The sequence below is a fragment of the Larus michahellis genome, chromosome 1 (assembly GCF_964199755.1).
Source record: "Larus michahellis chromosome 1, bLarMic1.1, whole genome shotgun sequence".
Taxonomy (NCBI): Eukaryota; Metazoa; Chordata; class Aves; order Charadriiformes; family Laridae; genus Larus; species Larus michahellis.
Window position 1 is genome coordinate 93926202 of NC_133896.1, and position 15680 is coordinate 93941881.

General features: G+C 49.0%; 1 protein-coding gene across 1 annotated transcript in view; it reads left to right on the forward strand.

Moving 5' to 3' along the window:
* Window positions 1-8618: 8618 nt before the first annotated feature.
* FSTL1 (follistatin like 1) overlaps window positions 8619-15680 on the forward strand; it is a 56865-nt gene continuing 49803 nt past the window's right edge. The window contains exons 1-2 of the mRNA XM_074593720.1: window positions 8619-8774; window positions 8910-8969. Coding sequence (XP_074449821.1) covers window positions 8772-8774; window positions 8910-8969 — 63 coding nt within the window. The 5' untranslated portion in view covers window positions 8619-8771. The remainder of the gene's footprint in view (window positions 8775-8909; window positions 8970-15680) is intronic.

The following is a 15680-nucleotide window of genomic DNA, read 5'->3' on the forward strand; positions in this document are numbered from 1 at the left end:
CTGCTCTTCCAGTTTCTTTTCATTCTCCTGGGACAACTCATTCAGTTTGCAATCACAGCTTCTTATCCACTTTGCCTCCTGTCACTAACGTTTTCAATCCAAAAGCTTTCTCTCACACAGGTTGAAAGCAGTGACCTTTTCCTTTGAATTGGTTTTGTTTACAGCTATTTATCCTCTTCTCGCACATAAAAGGTCTGGCATAAATCCTGACCCACCGGGGCAGGATTTGGCTGCAGCAATTAAAGGCCAACGTGTTCAAATATGGATGTCGAAGGTCGGACGCTTTCTCCATACTTATAACCTAACGCAACAGCCTGATTTGTGGGTGCTCAGCAACTGCACTTGCCAGCCTCTGTGGTGGAGCTGAGGGTGCTTAGCATCTCCTAGGGAACGATAGCTCTGGTTGAAGACAGGCATTGCACCTCTGTATGGAGGAAAACTAAAACCCCTTGGTTTCCACTGCCTAGCCCAGGGCCGGGAGGGGAATGTATGATTTCATAGCATTGCTAAGCAATGACAAGAGCTAGTCTCTAGGGTGAGCTGTGTTTACTAACACATTGCACATTTTCTTGCTTAACAGCGCAGTTTCTCATTTTATAAGAGTCCCTGAGCTAATGTTTGTGTCCTGGATCAGCTGTCCAAACTTACATTGCCAACTCCCAAGCTTTCTCATATAGACCACCAGAACAGCCATCCTGAGTTTGTGAACTGAACATCGCAACAGTCTGTAGCTAAACAAGACTGTGTGAAGCTCTCCTCCTGGTCTCACAGACTCCTGGTGACTCACAGAGCTGCTGTTCCACACCCAGCCTCCATGGACCCCGGCATAATGCACACACAACTCAAACACATTTTGGACATAAAAATTCTTGAACGCCTTCTAGCAAGCGTCCCAGGCTCTGCCAAGAGCTGGGACAAATAGCTAAGTGTGTTTCATCATGTTCTATGCTATCGGGTTGCCCATCCTTGGAGGATGAGAAATAGCTAACAAAATTATTTAGAGTCTGGGTAGGAGGAACTTCTGTCTTCTAAACCATACGCCTGACCTGTACAGTCCATGAGAGGTTTTTGTATATGTATAATGTAAGGGTAAGGAGTAGGTAGCTATGGGACCTGAGTTCGAGATGTACTCTGATAGTCCTCTAACAGTGTTGAGAGGCAGGATCTGCTGTGGCAATCATTTTAATGGATTGGTGGCATCTTGAGGTGCACTCAGTTTCCATCACTGCACGGCTGTGGACAGATTACACAGGTTAGGAGAAATCCCGAGAGAGCTGCTCTGCAGAGGGTCACTTCAGAGGTCTTTGAGCTCCCGTCTGTCATAGATGGATTGCATGGTGCTGAAGCACACAAAAGCCTCTACACGAAATGCCCCACACCTCACCAGCCTCATTAGCTCTGTGTCCATGCCCTCCCTTCCGAAAAAAGGGGCTGGGTCCACATACCCCAGCATCTCTTGTGATGCTCCTATTAATCCAGGTAGAACCCAGCCTTGTTGCCTCATCTGTGGGAGATCTGCTAGACCTTTCTCACCAGCTTCCTTAGTTTGAAGAAGCTGATTTCCCTGACAAATCTGCTACCACCAGCAGTCACTTTTTCACCATGCTCTGAAGCATCCTCCTCCAAGGGCTCTTCCACAGCACCTCCTCTGCCCAGCGCTGGAACAGCTCTTCACCTTTGGCTGCAAGCAGTGCTTGAGGAGGGTTGAAATGCTGCAGGGTGGGGGAGAAGGGCACAGCTGAGAGAGTATGGGAAGGGGGCTGATCAACACAGCCCTTTGAAATACCCTCTGGCCTTTCTGGCACTTGGTTCTCTGACTTGGTAGTCAAGAGCTGTGGGTCCCACAGCCAAGCCACAAGTGATGACCTTTAGTTGGTGAAGAGAGAGCACCTGCTTCTTTACAGCAGGATGGCAGGCGTTAGCATGCCTCCGGGAAGTTTTGCTGGATATTTCATTTAAACGTTAAGCTTGCCCCTGCCTGACAGCAGCGACTGAGAGGTGAGACAAGTGTGTGGCATGCGGAACACTTGTGTTTTGTTGCGATATAATTGATAGATTATAATGGTCTGTGCCTGAGCTCAAGACATCCTGGGTTGATTTCCTGCTACATTCATGAGCACAAACCCCCTACTGTTTCAGCTAATGGAGAAAGTGCTCTTAATTGTGTGAATTGAGATTTGCCGGTGGCGGACAACCGCTTGCTCTGCAGCAATAGCATGTTGGGGATGGGGTGCTGGGGCTCATTGCATGGAACATGGCAGAGCCAAGTACATCTTTGTGGCTCAATGATGCAGAAAGACAAAGTAGCTGAAATTTTGTCCTGCCACAGAAAAGTCCTGGGTTTGACTTTATGCTCCACCAGAGGTGACCTTAGCAACTTCTCAGTGAATGAGGGAGATAATGGGGAAGGAAATGGAAAGCAGTAATGATTGTTTCCTCACTTATGGAGAATAATGTCATATTTAACAATACATGCTGGGAAGTGCATGTGACATTAGCATGTGTGGAGGCAAGTCAGGATTCTGCCTTGAAGCGTATCTTCATGGCAGTATGTGCCTGCATGCTGGTTTGTGATGTAGTGTTACACACCAGGAAATCCGTCTTAGGAATTGTAAGGGCCCATTCAGCTGCCTGTACAATGGACAACTCGTCTTACCTTCATGCCAGTCCCAAGGCTCATTTTGCCAGGCTCCTGCAGTTCCCTGTTGTATTATCAGATCTCTCTCTGAGGGACTTTCATAATCAGATCCAAAACGTTGTGGCAGTAGCATGTAGGCTAGGACCCCACAAAATAACTGTGGGTGCAGATGTCTGGGTAGTGACTGCCTCATTTGGGTGGAATAAGGTTCTTGCTTGTCTAAGGAGTAAGCCACATCTCCTCTGCACCAGAGCAGATGTGCCAGGCAGTCTCTGAACCAATCTCTGTGACCAACCAGCATCTACACAATGGTGGAGGCACACATCTGGCAGCCGGGGTAGCTCTTATTCCACATGGGGGTGGAAAATGGCCTTGTTGGTTCCAGCAGGGGCCATGGGACTGCCGGGGAACCCTGTTTCCTTCATGCCAGCTATTGGTCCAGGTGCATGAGCCAAGTTCATTGTGGGTAAGGAATCACAGGCAGGACTATATCCCTAGAGCACAGCTAATGGGTTTGTCAGCTCTGAGCTGTTTGGTCACGGGCTAATGGCATCCTAAGAGGCTCTTTCAGGGCATGGTACCAATCTGCTTCTGGCTGGGTAGGACTTCTTTTGTGAGAGTGCTTTTAACTTGAAGGCTGTAGCAAGCTTCTAGGGTTGAACAAGTTCATTGGATTATTCAGGTTGGAAGGGACCTCAGGAAGTCTCTAGTCTACCCTCCTGCTCCAAACAGGGTCTCTTCTCCAGGCCGAACAAGCCCTGTGCCCTCAGCCTCTTTACGAAGGGCACATGTAGTAGTAGCAAAAGCAGGAGCATTTAACTTACCTCTGCTGCATCACGGCCTGGCAGCAGCTGGAGTGAACTGGCACAAGGAACATGCTGAGACAGAAGCATGTTACGCTATTCAGGATAGAGGGACTGTTTCCCCACTGAGGTTTTGAGACAGATTTTCCTTTTTTGCACCACGACTTGGATGTGAGTGTAGTTCGAGTCTATGAGGCACTGAGAACACCAACTTACCCTTGACCAGGCAAATGCAAAGTGGATATGTTTACACAGGCTGGACACGGGTGCAGTTCTGTGCCCACTGCTGGTGGGCACAGCTTACCTGGGTTATGGCACCTGGCTGCTGGGGCTGGCTGAAGTCTGTGAGGAAATGATGCCTTGGGAGCTTGTCTCAGGTTAGAAAACCTCACCTTGAATAAGGGATACCAAGAGTAAAGTTTAAGGGTAAAGTTGTCAAAGGTATTTAGGCATTTTACTGCTCTAGCTAATGGAATATCCAAACGCCCATCAAAGGCATTAACCATTAGAGAATGAATTTTATACAAACCACATCATAGGCTGCTGGTGCCAGACTTGTGCGCCCTTTGATTAGCAACATCCCCAGTAAAACCTGCAAAGTAAAAGCATGTGCTAGGGGGTAGAAGGGGGAAGGTACAGGACTTTACTACATCGGGTCCAAAATAGAGCTTTAAGCAATCATGTACAAATGCTGCAGCTGGAGCAGGAGCAAGGAAGGAGGAAACCACAGCGAGAAAGAGCAAGGAAATGAAGCAAAAAGCAAGGGTTAGAAGAATAGGGAAAACCAGCTGTATTTAACAAAGTGCAGGCGGGAAGGTGACCAAACTACAGGAAAGTGATACAGGCATGAGAAATAACTGCACTGTAAAAAAAGGAGATTTAACTTACTTAACTTGTGTCATGTGTGTATCCTCACGTCACGGTTAACCACACTTACCTCTTACCTGAGTTTGAATTTTGGTTAGAAAACTATCTCCCTGAGTTACCCTCCCTGAACCAGAGAAGCCTTAGACCTGAGTTAGCTCACCCAGCTGCGTACGTACACTAGGGGCCCACCCTATTTCAACTTAAGAGCTTGGGTGGTGTGCTGCAGCTCGTAAGCTGGGATAATGAGAATCATCCAGCATCTTCCCAAAATTCAGGATAAAAAGCTGCCTCTTCACTTACACACCATTCACCTACCAGTGCACGTTTGGGGGTTCCCTCCTACCAACCCACTACTCCCCACTCACAGACTGGGAGCAAGGTCCTGGGGAAGCTCCCCAGGTGAGTGGGGACAGGGCACGCTCTGGGGGTGATGTGAAGTCAGCACCGCCACTTCAGAGGGACACCGGGAGAAGGTTGCTGCATGCCTGAGTTCTTACCCAAGGCAGTGAGGTATCTGCATGATCCACATGTCACAGCCCTGGGGACTCACACCCACCTCACGGTCAACCTTGGTTCTTCCTCAGAGCCGTGGTCTGGTCCCTGAGGAGGCACTACTCACGTAGCTCGAGACGACGTGGATGCCTCCAGTCCCACACGAGCTGAGCCTTCTCAGCTACAACCTTACACACCTGCTACTCAGAAATACTACCCTGCTTTCTAATTCCACCAAATAATGCTCCTGCAAATTTCTTACTCTTCAGCAGGATAGGTTACTGCTGCATCATGAGGGCCACTTGCCAAACAACTTGGTTTCTTGAATTACCACCTAAAATGCAGTGCAGGCAGAGCGGTCACTGACTTCAGCACAATGCTGCGACCACAACCCCATCCCTTGGGGCTGATGTTTCATACAGCAGGGGGGAAAGGAGGAGACATGAAGGATGGGGGTGGTGGATGGGAGTGAAGTAATGTGGAGAGGGTGATATCATGGTATAGCCACAAGGGCTGGGTGAGGGATTAAGAAGTAATTTACTGGCACAGGCTTAGCTTAGTTTCCCTGGGAAATGGGGCTTATACAATCACTTTGGGTGTATATGTGTGCACATGCTGTAATAAGGGAGAGGCTGCAGCATTAGTGTAACCCTCATGAGACACCAGAGAGTCCAGGAGAGTGATGTTGACAGTGCCCCAAGAACAGAGAAAGCTTCAGTTGGAGCCTGCACTTTATTAAACACAGGAGAATGTATCCACCCATGAGATGTACACTTGCATGAGTCCAGGCTTCGTTTGCTCCGCTTCTCAGGCAACAGCTTGTTACTGAATTTCAGTTGCATGGCCACTTGGGCATATATGTGTGTATGTATCTGAAAATTTGTGATCCCGTATGTTTGGTTTAGAAGTAGCAGGGACTGGAAAGTAAGCATCAGCAGAAATGAAATATTGATGTATGTAATAGAATAACATCTTCCCTGTAGAGCAATGATTCCCCATTTCTTTGGCCCACCAGAGCATTGCAACCTTCAAAATTTCAGGCAAGCATCGTTCACCCTTATAATGAAGCTTTTAGCTGAAAGCGTTTTTATGATACTGCTTTGGTTGTGTAGCCAGCAATGATGAATTACCATATCCATTATGGCCACAGCATGCAACCACAACTGTAAATGCATTTGCTTTCCCCTTATTCTAGTGTTTCTAATTCAAGCTCTTTGTTATTGGGTCCATCATGAAAGAGCAAAGATTTCCTGGCAGGTTTATTTCTGATGCACTCAGGTAGTACACACTGCTCCTTTGCATTTTACAGTTTTAAATGCTGAAAGTTTGGAATAAAAGTGAACAGTTTGTCAGATACCATGTATTTCGTTATAAAATCTGTACACGGCATTAAGGTTCTGGTGTTTGTGCTGAGATTGTTTTGTGCTGTGTGTGATGGAAGAGATAACACACCTTTTCCCTGCCTTGGTAAGTTTCCTGACATGACAGACCTCCACATTCCTGCAGACACCTTTGGCTCTATCACCATCGTCATCTTTGCAGCAAAGGGCTAAAGAGGGTCCCCACCCCAGTCTAGCAGAGACACTCAGGCCTCGTCTGCACACAAAAGTTTTATCTGATTTAAGGGGGTGTACAAATGCCTGTCTCCCCCGTGGGCACCTGTTCTCCTGTGGTAACACTCTGATGCTAGCATTAGAGGTGCTTTTTGGTTCTCACCTCTACCCATTTCCACGTGATAAAAACTAACTTGAAAAAATGCGCTTTTGTGTACCTGAATGCCAACACAGAATGGAGGATGAATCCTTTACCTTGTGTTTCATATTCAGTCCTTTGATTACGCAGAAAAAAACCCATGCTCACGGTGACCTATATAATCCAGCACTGTGGCTAATCACACTTACATGAGGTGACTGCCCATGGTAACAGGGAGGGAGCGCAGGAGCTGGGAGAATCCTCCTAGTGCTCTTTTCCCAAGAGTGGTATGAGCCACTTTTACCCTCTGGAAATGTAGAGCCTCCTCATGTAGCACCGCTTGTGCAGAGACAGGTGTCAAGAGGCCAAAAATCAATAAATCTTTTAAAATGTATTTATCACTTGCCACTCGTTTTTTTCTTAGCGTGGCATTCACATCTGGGTGACTCAGGGTGAGCCTGATCCTATGATGCTTCTGCAAACTGGAGGCCAGCTGAGTTCAGCCATAACTCTGCCTGTGCTGTGTCATGAGGCAAGGCAATCAATGACTACAAAACAGAGGTACATTATGAAAGGTGAGGTTTTAAAAAAAAAAAAAAAGACAATGAAAATCACATTGCTCAGCATTAGTGGTGAAAGAATTAGACAACTCTTCAGGACAGATTTATAGGCTAGTACCACTCACAGACAGAAGCAGAACTTGCTGGGGAGGATGCTTTACAAATGCAAAATTAGCAACAGTAGTCCTAAAAACAAAACAGAGTGAGGGAGCAGAGCCTGAGGAAGCACAGCTAAAGGGCACAGCTGCCATCAGCAGTCCAGATGTAAGGTGATCTGGGAGGACTCTTTTCCAGAGTTTACTCCTTCCAGCAGGATGCTATTATTATCTTTATTCTTGGTGAACGATGAGGGGACACATGCCAGCATCTCCCACGGCACCCACTTGTACTGAGGGCACAGAAGAAAGCAGAGCAAGAAGATGGATGGCTTATGGGAATGCTTGGTTATGGAGCAAGGCAGGATTTCAAAGCAAATGGTGTCCTTTTTGGTTACAACCAACCTCAAAACTCGAGGAAAAGTCCTTGACAACTGCTGTCATGGCATTGCTTGCTGTAACAGCAGAGATTTCTCTGTGTGTCCGGGACAGTCAGCCTCTTTGCATTGTCAAATCTGGCCTTCTAGCTACCCAGGCTTCTGAAATTCAGAGATGAAGAGATTAAACAGGAGGATCACAGCTATTTATATGCAAATGAGCATCACCAGGCATTTCGGGTGGGATCTCAGCCCCCAGTGCCTGGCACAAGACCCCTGATGCCTGTTCTGCTCAGCCAACGCCACTGGGATCCTAAGACGTGCGGGCTTAAACCCTTAGTTTTAAACCTCGCTGCATCCCGACAAGGAATGGCAGCTGTAGCCGTGGCCAGGATTTCAGTGTGGCCTCAGGGCTGGAGCACGGGGGTTGAGGGGCACAGGGTTCTGCAGCACCATGCCATGTGGAGAAAGGCTTGGGGTGGAAGGGACCTTTAAAGGCCACCTAGTCCAGCCTTCCTTGCAACGAGCAGGGACATCTTCAACTAGATCAGGTTGCTCAAGAGCCCCTTCCAACCTGACCTTGAATGCTTCCAGGACACCCACCACCTCTCTGGCCACCTGTTCCAGTGTCTCACCACCCTCAGCATAAACAATTTCTTCCTTATATGTAGTCTAAATCTACGCTCTTCTAGTTTAAAACCCACCTCGTGCCTCAGTTTCCCTTTTTTTTGGTGTAAGAATGTGAGGGGGTGGATGCGACCCTCTCAGAGGGTTGCTCTGGGCCTGGCTGGCGGCCTGGCATGGCTGCCCCCGGCCCTCCCCGTTTCCCCCCCCCCAAAAAATGCAGGGCTCGGGGGCTCCCCCCGCACCCATCTTCAGCCCCGGCCGACGCTGTGAGGGCCGGCAACCCCCTCTTTGGCACTCGCTGGGCCGAGGAGGAAGGGGTCCGAGCCCCCCGATTCCCTGTACGCCCCTCAACCTTCATCAACCGAGGGGCCCGTCGGCGGCAGGGCCGGGGGCACCGCCGAGGGGGCAGCGGGAGGAGGGGGCCGCCCCCTCACGGCGGGCCGGGGAGGAGCCGGCTCCCGGGGCGGGAGGGGGGTAAGGCGGTGGCGGGGGTCGGGCCGTGGGTGGAGCCGAGGGTTGGCGGGTCGGGGTGAGGGGGAGCCCTCCCCTTCCCTTCCACGAACGAGCAGGAGCCGGGGAAGGCGCCTCCGCAACTCCCTCTTTGCCCCGCCGCCAGCAGCATGGTGAGCCGGGGTGGCGGGGAGGGGGGGTGCCGCCCGGCGGGAACTTTGGTGGTGGTGGCGGCCCCCGCCATCCTTCGCCCCGGCCCGGGCCGCTCTCACCGACCCTTTTCCCCCTCCCCTCTCCTTCTCTCGTAGATCTGGAAAACTCTCCCGCTGCTCTGCGCCCTCATGGCCGTCGCCCGCCTGCGAGCCGAGGTAGGCGGGGAGCGGGGGTGTGTGTGGGGGGTGTCCCTTTCTGGTGTTTTCCACCGGGTCCCCCTCCCCGGTCCGAGGTGCCGCCCGCGGCCTCCGGCCGCGCTCGACACCCCGAACCGGGGAGGGGGAGCTGCCGGGACACGGGGGAAAGTAGCAGCCGGGCGCGGGAGGGAAGTTTGGGGGCCGCCGGTCCCCTCCGTGAGGGCGAAGGGGGCCGAGTCCCCGCCCGGGTCGGGCCTCCCCCTTCCCTCTCCCTTGGACAGACCCTTTCCCTCCCTCCCGCTCTTTCTTCCTTTCTTTCTCTCTCTATTTTCCTTCCCTTCTTTTATCGCAATGACATTGAAAACCATTAAAAGCCCCCCCAACTCTTAACGCGCACACACGCACACCCCCCCACACACACCCGCCCCAAGCTGTGTTGACACAAAATAAGCGGTGCCTGGATCCCCCGGTTGCGGCGGCCTCCGTTAGAAAAGTGAGGTCAGGAACAAAATATTTGATAATTACGGCAGGGGGAAATGTGGAAGTGATTTGAGGAAAATAAATGAACTCAAGCTGGGCTGGGGAGGGAGGCTGAGACGGCTTTCGGAGGGAAGCGGGTCCCGCTCGAAGCGGGGCGGGGGGGGGGGGGGGGGGGGGGGCTCGTTCCTCCCCGCCTGCATTTTTTCTCCCTACATATTTCTCCCAGATGGTGAGCCCCGCCCTAGAGCATCGCAGTTTGGCTCTGCACACACAAAAAGAAAATACAAAAAAATATGCATAAACATGTTAGATTTCCTACAGACGATTCCCTCTTTTTTTTTTTTCTTTTTTTTTTTTTCCTGCCTCCCACCCGTGGTCCACGCTGCCCGGGTTATGGCAAAGAAAAGGGGGTGGGTGGGTGTGTTTAGGTTGAAGCCCATCGCTGTGTCTCTGTGCCCCGTAAGCAAACCTCTTCTGCGAACTCCCCGTGACTGGCTTGAAGGGACGAACAATGCGAGCGCTGGGGCATGTGAGCAACGGAGGTGAGACAGGGCGGTCGTGAGCCGATGCTGTCAGGCGATAGCTCCGGTCACGATAGCGGCTGTTGTGAAAACCGAGGGGAGCTGGACTGAGCTGTAGCACGAGGCAACGCTTCGCATCTGCCTGTACATGATAATATTGCAATACACTTTCTTCCCCAGGCATGACATAGTTATGTAGTCAGCGTTTCCACGTATCCTCTCCAACTCTGTCCTGAAAAAGCCAGAACGGTTTTATTTATTTTTGCAGGAACCCTAAATAAACCTGAACCAGTTCTGGTCAAGGTACAGCAAAACCTCGGTAGGAAGGAAGTGCACAGCAGTACGTCCATAAGATGAACGATAATAACAGCTAAATAGTGATGGCAGTGGTCTGAGTAAAGCCTCCTGGAGTCAGTAACCGGGAGAATCGTAGCCATGATGTATTTGGCCCTTGATTTCTGATTTCACTGGTGGCACTAATGTTATGTTGATGCAATCAAAGTGCTAAATCCTGGGTTTTGCCTAATGCACTCTAATTTGGAGTGCCTGGATGACTTCCCAAGTGTAAGTACTGTTGTGTCTCCGTGCCTCAGTGTCCCCATCTGCAAACTGCAAGAAAAATGTATAGCCACTGTGTTCAAAACTTGGTTTTAAAGGCCAGTTCATGCTCGAGTGGATAAATTAATTCTTTGACTGTTTTCAGGGGTAGTGGTCCAGGTGTCAAACCAGTGAACACTTCAGTTCAATTTCAGTCTCAGTTCAGCAAAACTCGAGAGTGATGACTAAGGTTTGTGTCTGGTTTCAGGGAAAATTGACACCTCAGACAACTTTTGTTTTGGGGTTTGGATTGATTCCTTGTTGCTGGTAGCTGCCGAGTGGTGAATATCCGTTCCCTTGCAGGTCGTATCCCACCCTCTGGGGTATCTAGACCTTGTTTTCTAGGGAGGGGGCTGTGCTTGAAGATGGGCTGCTTGCAATTCAGAGATGGCTTTGATGGTTACCCCCTTCTAAATATTTCTTACTGTGTCTCTCCTGCATCACTGGCATTTAATAAGATCAGTATGGCATTTTCCTGTGTGGTTTTCCCTCTTCCAGATTTTGGAAGTGATGACCTCTCTATTTCTCCTGTTTCTGGTGCAGTTTGCACTTTGTGCCTTTCAGTATGTTCGGAATATTAACACTGAGCCTTAAGCTTCTAATCCTTTTGTCGGCAAAACTATATCTGAAATGTACTGGGGTTTTTGTATGACACTAATTTCTACAACATTGTTAGGTGCATAATTAGAGTCTTTAAAGAAAGAAAGAAAGAAATTGCTTCAGTAAATGTTCCTGGCATGACTTTGTGCAGACTGGAAAATCTGAGACGTGCCAAAACTTGGGAGCTTTTTTTGGCCGGGTTCAGTAATAGTCACAAGAGCAATAGACGGTGAACTGTACTCCTCGGATGGAAGCCAGCCACCAGCTTCACACAGCCTTTTTATCTCTCTCTTCCTGGGTCAGAGCCTCAATGAGGCAGCCATTCGCGAGTACTAACAGGGGTGCTACGGAGGTGAAGTTGCTTGTGTTCTCAGCTGGGGCTTTCTAAAGCAGATGAAGTGATTTTTGGGAAGCATCCATCGTGATAGAGGAAAAGGGAGAGGCTGGAAATGTCTGATGAATGTATTAAAGGTTAATCAGTTGTTCAGATCCTGCTGGAGTAAGTTGCCTAGTTAACACTGGAGAGGAGTCCAGTTGCTGTTTAACTGTTTCGGTGAGGTCTGAAGGCTGGTGTGCAGGAGCAGTTCCACTGGTGGTACCACTGTAATTATACCAGGATCGTTATATGTCCCACTGGGATACTTATTTCAAAATAAGAGTGAGGGTTTTTCTTTTTTCATTTTGAATAAACCTGATTCAGAATCATCAAAAAAGTTATTTTCACCATGGATTTTAGATGTTATCAAAGAGGCTCATGCCAGCATGAGTATATTGGTGTGGGCTGGGGATAGAAGTCCTTTCCAGAATCCAGCCTTGCCAAGGGCAGAAGTCACTGCCCTGACCTGCCCTCTGCTCCTTGCCAGTTTGCTGGCCATTCAGATTAATCCCTGGGACCTGTAGCTGTTCTCTTGAACTATTCTTAACCCACTTCTGGCCAGATGAGCCAGCCTTTGGAAAGAGTTATGTGAACAGATTAAGCTGACTTGTCTCATTTTGTCTAAAAAGGGCTAGAAGAGGAGAGTTAAAGGCTCTCCTCTTGCGAGGGGATCTACTGATGGATCTGAGGGGGCTATAACCCCCAAGCAACATGGTGATGACAAGCATCTGGGGACAGATTTATAACCTGTTTTAATAGAACAGTGTATGCAGTGTCTACATCAGTTGTCACCCTGGGATTAATTTTATTTTTTTTTCACCCCACTTCCTTTTCCCCCAGTATGATTTTTCTGTGTGAAAAGCTGAAAAGAGATGGGGGAGGGAGAAAAGACAAAGGTTTTGGCCAAGTTCTGTTTGCTTAACTCACCTGAGCACTTCCTCTCAATCCAACTTGACTGCTTTTGCACGTAAGGGGAGGCAACACTCAACCCCTTCCAAGTCCTCTGCCCCTTGTGCCAGCAGAGTGCTCCTGTGCCCCGGAGCAGATGGAGCTGGGAGTTCAGCTGGTCTCCATAAAGCCTGGTGTACTTCCTCCCACTGGGCTGTTCACACAGCCTGGCCAGCATCGTCAGCTTGCTTTGGTTAAGCTTTTCCCATGTTTTTGCAGTGGTGAAGACTGAAAACTTCTGTCTTAAGAAATTAAACTGAATAAATAGGAATTGAGATCCTGATGTAATTGCATAACTGTATTTGGCCCTGAAGCTATCATTTTAAGATGGTTCTCTTTGCCTTTGAAATTTTTAGTGATAGAAGCTTTGTAGGTCTCCTCTCACTGATATTTTGTCCATGGCAGTGGAAAGAAATGATACCATGGTGCCAATCATGTGGGTAACTCGGGCTGTTTTTAATATGCGCTGACTTTCTGCAATAAAACCCAGCAGTCACATGCAATCCGCTAATGTAATAAAGCTAGCTTCCCAGGTCTAGTCTTGCAGACACATCTTCAGTCTTCAGTAGAAGGAAAAAATTGCATCCATTTTTCTCCTTGAGCTGGTTCTGGAGCGATAAGCATCTTTCTGCTTGAAATCCTGCCCTTGAGTGCCAGACCAGGTGTTGCTGGAGTTGCGTCTCAAGGCAATAAGCGTATTTTAAATGGGGAGGCAGAGGAAAAAGTGATGCTACGCTAGGCGCACAGCAAAGGCTCACCTGTGCAAAGCCTGGTTTTTAAGGTGTGTGCTGCGCCATTGGGGAGCTGCCGTTCTGCCGATGGTCCCAGGGAGCAGAGTCTGGGTGACAAACCAAGGGGTTCTGTCTGAGGCACCATGTCTTGTGGTGAAGTCGCTGGCCAAATGCCCCATCTGCAAGTGTTTAAACAACCTCCTCACCTGTTTTGAAGGGACCGTAACCTCTGAGCAGCAGCGTGCATGGTGCAAGCTCTGAAGCACATAGGTGTGCGTGGCACTTTGGTGTGGCCGCTCAGATGGAGCTGCTGTCAGGTCCGAGCTGCTTTGTGCAAATTCGCCACATAGCCGAGTGAATGACTTTATCTGCCAGAGTGCAAATTCCTTGTTGGTAATTAACAGGGGGCTGCTGCTGGGGGCTGCCTGGGAGGCAGCTTCGCTCCCAGCACAGGAGGAAGGGACTAGCTGAGAGTCTCCCGTTGCATTTTCCAGCTGCTGTTATTGGTACAGCTGCTTACCCATCAGGAGGCATTGGGGCACCTTTGATCTTTATTATGTGGTGTTGGATGAGCTGGGGAATGTTTCTCTTTGTATAGAAGACATTTCTGTCACAAATCTCAGCCAGATGTGTCTTCCCGGGCTCATGAGACTCCTATTAGCCAGGCTGTGTTTTTTGCCACATATCCTGGGAGCTAGATGAGATCGGTTCCCAGAAATGCCTTATTGAGCTGGGTTGCATCAGTCTTCACAGGGGGTTCAGCTTCTGCTGTACTATGATATCTAAGCTAATATGTGAATAACCAGCGTTTCTTCTGAGAGATTTATCCCTCACAGCATTGTCTCTGAATTTGGCAAAAGAAAAGAGCAGACTGCTGTTACACTGTGAAGCGTGCTTCCTTCCAGACCTGCGTCTGGGTGGCAGACATGGGGATATATACTACTTGACTTTCCCAGAGATTGTAGATCTTGCCACAGCTAGCGTACTGAGTTAGATGTGAGCTGGTTAGAGCAGGGGCTTATTTCTTCTTATGCTATGGGGCTCTGCTTGCAATTCCTAGGCATGGCAGCTGTAAATAAACAAATAACAGATAAGCAGGCCTGGAGACTGCAGTGCTATATTGAAGCACAGGTAACTGCAGCATGAGCAGTGACTGCGTGGCATTTTCATTCTCCTTGCTCTCAAGTTTGCTCCAGTTCTAATCTGGGCTGAAGACACCATCCGGCAGTAATGAGTGACTATGTCCCTTCTCTGCCATGCAAACCAGCTACCCAGAAGTTAATTTCGTATAAATTTCTATGAAATCTTACTACCTGCTCTATGCCTTAGCTCTCTCACTTAATACACTGTACCTCTCTGTTTTGACATTGGGCCTGTGGTTGCTTGGGGCAGTGGATTGGGTGTAGGCTGGATGGGGCTTTGAGCAGCCTGGTCTAGTGGGAGGTGTCCCTGCCCATGGCAGGGGGGTTGGAAATAGATGATCCTAAGGGCCCCTTCCAGCCCAGACCATTCTGTGAAAAGCATGCTTCAGTCTGCATATGTGTAATTCTTGAGACACCTGCACCTTGTTTGGAGCACGTCAAGGGGTCCATAACCTGTAAACAGTTTGGAGGCTCCTCTTGGACCAATACATTTGGAAATTACAAGGGGTTTGGGGTGGATGATCAGGGAGGGATTTTGTATCTCATTAGCTCAGCTGTAGGTGGATCCCACTTTTCCCCTGCTTGATGGCTAAGCAAATATTTTGGCAGAAGAAACTACTTAAAGACTGGAATCTGTTTTTTGTCTCACTGGGAAAAGGTCTCCTGTGCTTCTGAGGAAAATACCCAGTTCACCAGGAAAACGAGGAGGTTGAGAGAAAAGACTTGTTAGAGCCCATCTCATCCATCTCTGTATGGGCATTGCAGGATGGCTGGCTATACAGCATTTCCCTTGGCTGTATCCTGTCAACTGCTGTCCCAGAGATGGACCTCTAACCACTTTCTCTAAGTAGTGTAACGCTATGTAATAGACCCCACAGTAACCAGCTTTTCTTGTTCCTTCTCCTTTATCCTTCCCTTGTTTCATTTTGCAGCACTGTTACAAAGCATTAAAGCTGTAAGCATATGTTTTTGGGTTTTTTTCTCATTAATCATATCTCTGTAGAGGGCCTTGCAATGCAAAAGCAACAAACCAGCTTGAGGGAACAATAGAGAGAAACAGATAAAAACACGAAGTTGGAGCAGCTGGGTTTCAGTGGTAGGAGGAGACAATTTGCTCACCTTATACTCCAAACCAGGATAGCGCTGGGCTTGTAAGAGCAGAAGGACCAGTTGGACAGCTATTTGTCACCCACTGCTGGTTGTCCCTAGCCAGTACATGTTCCTCCTGATGCCATCCCTGCTACTAGCTCAGTCCTGATACAGGATCAAGAGGCTTTGGGAATATGGATGCTGGTGGAGCTTTCCATGCTCAATCAGCTTTTCCCCACAATGAA